The sequence below is a fragment of the Priapulus caudatus genome, unplaced genomic scaffold, assembly GCF_000485595.1.
Source record: "Priapulus caudatus unplaced genomic scaffold, Priapulus_caudatus-5.0.1 Scaffold4684, whole genome shotgun sequence".
Classification (NCBI taxonomy): domain Eukaryota; kingdom Metazoa; phylum Priapulida; class Priapulimorpha; order Priapulimorphida; family Priapulidae; genus Priapulus; species Priapulus caudatus.
Genome location: NW_014581745.1, coordinates 3665 through 9816, shown reverse-complemented (window position 1 = coordinate 9816; position 6152 = coordinate 3665). Strand labels below are relative to the sequence as shown.

At 50.4% G+C, this 6152-nt stretch overlaps 1 protein-coding gene across 1 annotated transcript; it reads left to right on the top strand.

Moving 5' to 3' along the window:
- Positions 1 to 2309: 2309 nt before the first annotated feature.
- On the top strand, positions 2310 to 5754 carry LOC106819828 (cholinesterase-like; the record flags this gene model as incomplete). Its single annotated transcript, XM_014824409.1, has 4 exons — positions 2310 to 2543; positions 3285 to 3443; positions 3919 to 4084; positions 5581 to 5754. Coding segments are annotated over exons 1-4 (733 nt in total), but the record flags the coding sequence as incomplete, so codon positions are not given.
- Positions 5755 to 6152: the final 398 nt, after the last annotated feature.

Below are 6152 nucleotides of genomic sequence, written 5' to 3'. Positions count from 1 at the left end.
TGTTTTCCTCTCCAGCTAATCTAGCTCATTTTTATGGGGGGTTGGAGGGCAGTTGGGGGGGTCTGGCGGCATACACCCACACTGAATTATTACTGGCAGTGGCCATTCACGATACCTGGGACGTATGCTGTAACCATTTCAATGCGTGCGAGTAGGTATTTCCTTTCCAGCTTTAATCTAGCCTCAATTTTGGGTATGGTTTTGTGTAGCTCTGGCGCTGCCGCACACACTAAAAAATTTCGTGGCAGTGTCATTCCTGCGACACCTAGGGACTATGTGCCGAACATTTTCCAATAGGTTTCATGCGGGTTTACTTTCACTCATCTAGCTCAAATTTTGGACGGTGTGCCTTTCAAATGACCCCACTGACCACACCCACCAGCGGCTGCCTGCCAGACTTACATTTCCTTACATGGGTATGTACACGAATCATTGCTATATGCATGAAAATTGGTTTCCTTTCCAGCTAGGCTGACCCCCCTGGGCTCCCGGTCTAATTGTCGGCCGCTGTTCATTTCAAATCATTGTATGCAAACTCTTCCGGGTTCCTTTGGATTGGAATTTACATCACGTTGAGGTTCAATGTACAGGCCGACGTATAGTTTCTATTTTTTATTAAATTAACAAGATAAATGCGTGCGGTAACGCGATGAAGATCGGAGCAGCATTGCTAAGTTAAAATGCCTCTAACTATACAGTAATGTAAACACACGTACACGGTACTATCCCGTAAATTTACATAGGCAGTCAAAATCACGATCACTAGTTCTATCGGAAGGCAATTGGACTAGGAGAAAATTTGACGTTAACCAGTGATGAACGGTGTTTGATGTAGCTCTAGAACTATAGCCCTTCGCTCTGCCAAGGCTCCTGTGGCAGAGCGATGGGCTATAGTTCTAGAGCTATGTTCAGCGGCGTAGTTAGGCTGAAGGGGTCGTTGTCGTATCAGGTACTACTACAGATATGTACCCGAGCCTCCCGAGGTACATATATGTATACACAAAGTGTACCAGACTTGTACTACAGAAGTGTACCCTAATCCTAACCCTAACCCTAACCCTAGCCCTAACCCTAATCCTAACCCTAATCCTAACCCTAACCCTAAAAATACCTCATATAAAAATATAAACATATATGTTTATATTTTTATATGAGGTATGTTTAGGGCTAGGGTTAGCTAAAACTACCTCGGGTACATATCTGTAGTAACTGATACGACAACGACCCCATCTGCCGTAGTTAGGGGGGCAAAGGGGGCCATGGCACCCCTGTTGATCCGAAAGTAAAAATAAAATAAAAAAATTAGAATTGTTCTACTAAAAAGAGAATTGTCCTAGTCAGAATGAAGGGTGTACATGTACTCAAATGTGCCTCAAATACCATCTCCTGCGATCAACATTTTCAAATTTTTGAAACAACAACGAAAGCAAGCAACGAACAAAAATGTCGCCTTTATGCATGGCGCCTGAAACAAACATTGCAGAGCGGAAATGTGGGGGAACGTAGGGTGTGGAGAAGGAGGCGAAGGAATCATTAAAATATTAGGTCATCCACCATTTTGCGCATGTTTTTGCCCCCCTGTTAAAAAATTCTGGCTACGCCACTGTGTGTGTGTGTGTGTGTGTGTGTGTGTGTGTGTGTGTGTGTGTGTGTGTGTGTGTGTGTGTGTGTGCGTATGTGTGCGTGTGCGTGTGTGTGTGTATGTATAATGTCTGTGTATGTTGTGTGCGCGCGCGTGTGTGTGTGTGCGTGCGTGCGTGTGTGTGTGTGCGTGCGTGTGTGGGTGCGTGTGCGCGCGTGTGTGGGTGCGTGTGTGTGTGTGTGCGTGCGTGCGTGTGTGTGTGTGCGTGTGTGGGTGCGTGTGCGCGCGTGTGTGTATACGCGCCCGACGTCCACATCCTATTGCGGGCGATTGTCCAAACACGATCGAACAAACAAGCTAGCGGTCGGAGGGGCGGAGCGGCGCCTAAAACGGTGTTAGTCCCCTCCGCCCAACCCACCGCCAACTCACGCAAGCAAACAGCAAACACGGAGCGCGAATTCTAGCATTGTTGATATTTGCCAGACCCGCGAGAGCGTGTGCGTGTGTATAACGCTGGGAATAGACGCGTTTCCGAGTCCCGCGATTGTGTTTTTGAAGGGCGAAAGTGCAGTCAACTTTACGCTCCTCGCTTACGATCAAACCGCCAGTGATCGCCGCAGAAATCAGACCTAGCTCTCTCTCTCCCTTCCCCTCTCTCTCTCTCGCTCTCTCTCTGCCTCTTCCTCTCGCCACCTTCTCATTTAACCTGCAAGCAGCAGTAACCGCGATGCCGTCCCCGCACGACGCGAGACGAAGGCTAGCGACGTGTCTCTTGCTGCTGCTGGCGACGTGTCTGACGACGCTGCTGCTGCCACCTGGCGTCGGCGCACAGGACGTCTTCGTGCGAGCGACGACGGGCACGTACCGTGGCGACGTCGTCACGCCGTACGGCGGCGACCGCGTGCATCGCTTCCTCGGTATACGGTACGCGAAGTCTCCCGCCGACGAAGAACGGTTCAAGGTAAGAGCCGACGACACTGCTGTCGACGACGACACTGCTGTCAACGACGACACTGCTGCCGACGACAACACTGCTGTCAACGACGACACTGCTGCCGACGACGACACTGCTGCCGACGACGATACTGCTGCCGACGACGACACTGCTACCGACGACAACACTGCTGTCGACGACGACATCGATTACGGCAACGACGACAATGCTGCCGACGACGACATTGATTACAGCGACGACGGCTGCGCGACGAGAGTTAGCGTGAGGGTGAGGGTTAAGTTAGCAGTAGGAGTAGGATTAGGGTAAAGATAGCGGATGGGTTCGGGGTGATGATTTGAGGGGGTAGGGTTGGTCTTAGGAGTTAGCGTGAGGGCGAGAGGTTAAGTTATAGTATCATTAAGCGTTAGTTAGTAAGATTAGCGTTAGAGTGAGGATAGGGAGATAGATTAGGGTTAATATCAGGGTTAGGGTAAGGGTTAGGGTTAGAATTAGAGGGCAGGGTTAGTCTTATGGGTAAGGTTAGCTATAATAATAGTGGATGGGTTAGGGTTAATCACGGAGTGGGACTTAGCGTTAGAATTAACGTTAGGGATAGGATTAGGGTTAGGGTTAGGGTTAACGTTAGCGTTAATGTTAGGATTAGCGTTTAGGTTAGGCGTAGGATTAGGTTTAGCGATAGGTTTAGGGTTAGCGTTAACGTTACATTAAGTGGTAAGTGTTCAGTGACGTCATGTTGCTCCGTGACAGGTTGCTGAGCCCGTCGACACAGGTTCGTCGGAGAACATCGACGCGACCTCTCGCGGCAGTAGTTGCTGGCAGACGAACAATGACAGAGTGTTTGACAGCGGACTGAGTTCTTCCAGCTTCAGTGAGGATTGTCTCTTCCTGAACATATGGGCTCCACGGGTATGTGATGTGTGTGTTAGTGTGTGTGCCAGTGTGGTTGGTGTCAGCCTGTGCCGTCGCTGGGACCGTCCGGCGTGAACGTGTGTGTGTGTGTGTGTGCGTGGCGTGTGTTGCGCGCGCGTGTTTGCGTCGCCGGGCGCGTCGTCCTGTAGTGTCGCCGTGGGCGGGTGCGTGTGAAACTGAGACGGTGATGAACCGTGTACGGGGTTGTGCGTTGTGCGTGGGTGTGTGTGATGCACCTCTGGTGTCCTGCCGTGTGTGTGTGGTGTGTGTGTGTGTGTGTGTCGTGTGTCACGCTGGGTGTGTGTGTGTAGTGCGTGTGCGTGTATGCGCGCAGTTTCATGAACACCTCCGGTGCATGTGTGCTTGTAGTGGCCGTGCTGCGTGTACGTGGCCGTGAGTGTGCGTGTGTCATGTGAGCGTGTATATCCACGAACAGTCGTAGCAGCGTGAACGCTTGTTGTTATGACGACAGGAGAGCAATAACGTGCAGCCGACAATCGTCTGGATACACGACGGTGCCTTCAGCCGCGGTCCGCTGCACAGTGGCTCCATCTATGAAGAAATCTACCAGGCCGCCGAGATGGCCGCCTTCAACCAGGTCGTCGTCGTCACCGTCGCCTACCGGCTAGGAGTACTTGGTATGCGCCAGTCTAAACTTGGTAATGCGTGTCATCTATACGACTCGTTAGGCATCTTAAGTGTTGTCTAGGATCGGTGTTCGATTGGTATTAATCAATCAATATACACTATATATATATATATATATCAGGAGCGTATAATGACAAATATGTATATGTATATATGTATATGGGTATAATGCTCATTTAATAACGCTCCTGATATATATATACTATATATAGTATATATAGACTGTGTGTGTTGGTGTGTGTGCTGTGCGTGTGCGTGAAGTCGCCGTGCGTGCATCGTGGTGTGTGGTGTGTGTGTGTGCCATGTGGCCGTTGTGGTGTGTCGTGTGTGCTGTAGCTGTCCCTCCGTGCCGCCCTCTGCGTGAATGCACTGTGTGTGTCAATGATGCTTGCGCTGTGTGTATGTGTGTGTGCATGTGTGTGTGTGCGTGTTGTGTGTGTGTGTCCGCTGCCGCGCGCGCGCGCGCTTGTCGCTGTGTGTTGTGCTGTGTGCTGTGCTGTGTGTGCTGTGTGTGCTGTGTGCTGTGTGTGTGCTGTTGTGTCAACCGCTTGTGTTTGTGGTACGTTATATGTGTGTGGCATGCGTTGTGCGTGTGTTTGTTAATGCAATGCCATAATTTGTGTTGTGCTGCGGCCGCGTCCCGTGTGGCTGTCGGCTGCAGTGCGCGCGCGCGCGTGTGTGTTGTGGCCCCTGTCTGCGCTGTGTGCTGTGTGTGTGTGTGTTGTGTGCTGTGTTGTATGGTGTGTGCCCCATGCGTGTGCGCTGGGCGTCGTGGGGCTGTGTGTGTGACTGTGCTGCCGGCTTTCCTGTGGTGTGTGTGTGTGTGTGTGTGTGTGTGTGTGTGTGTGTGTGTGTGTGCGCGCGCGTGCGTGTGCGTGTGTGACTCAATCCGTGCGAATTAGGCAATACGTAAGAGTCGATGACGTCTGCTCTTGATGACGTCATATAGGAGTGGTAGACCGTTGTTCCGTGCGGCGATCACCGTACGTATAACGTGTAACGTGTAACGTGGAATGTGGAACACCCACTAAATGTACTTTACTGTGCAAATTTGCAGTGTTAATACGGAGTCAGAGTCAATCGTAGGGGGGCTAATAGCGTAGGAGGGGAAAGGGAGAGGGAAGGGCTTGCAGGCGAGGCGGTTTTTCAGGGAAACGGAATCGAACGCTGGTCTGAGAGAAGAGTAGCGGGTGAACGAATGGCAGACCGGAGAGGTGGATTGAAACGAAGGGAACATCGATATATTATGTTATCATTAAAAATTCTAACATTGATTTACGAAAACGTCTTTTGGCGTGTGGTTTGGGCTTTGTTTACGTGCGGGAGATATCTAAAATTCTTACGGGCATCTAAACTCGAAATGGTCCCTTGTTTACGCGATGAGAGTTCTTACGGGGGCATAAATTTATACGCACATCTAAACTAGTAATAGTCCTATGTTTACACGGGGAAAGACCAAAGGTCGAGATGATTTTATTTCTCGCAGGTTTTCTCAGCACGGGCGACGATGCGGCGACAGGCAACTGGGGCCTCCGAGACCAGTTGGAGGCGCTCTCTTGGATTCGTGCCAACATCCGGGCATTCGGCGGCGACCCGAGTAACGTCGTGCTTGTTGGCGGAACGTCCGTATCGCTCCACATGATGTCGCCACTATCGCGCGGTGAGAGATGGAGAATGAGATTAGGAGAAAAATCGAGAGAGAGATAGAGAGATCGAAAGAGAAGATCGAAGATCGAGAGATCGAGAGAATCGAGAGATCAAATCGAATAGAGACATAGAGAGATCGAACAGAGAGAGATAGAGAGATAGAGAGAGAGCCAGAAAGAGAGATCGAGAGAATCGAGAGAGAGAGAAAGAAAGAGCGCGAGAGAGAGTGAGCGCGCGCGAGAGAGAGAGAGCGAAAGAGAGAGAGAGAGAGAAAGAGAGATAGATAGATAGATAGAGAGAGAGAGAGAGAGAGAGAGAGAGAGAGAGAGAGAGAGAGAGAGAGGATCAGAAAATCTCCACTCTACTACTCAGCTATCGTTCATATCAGGAGTGAATGAAAACACATTATTC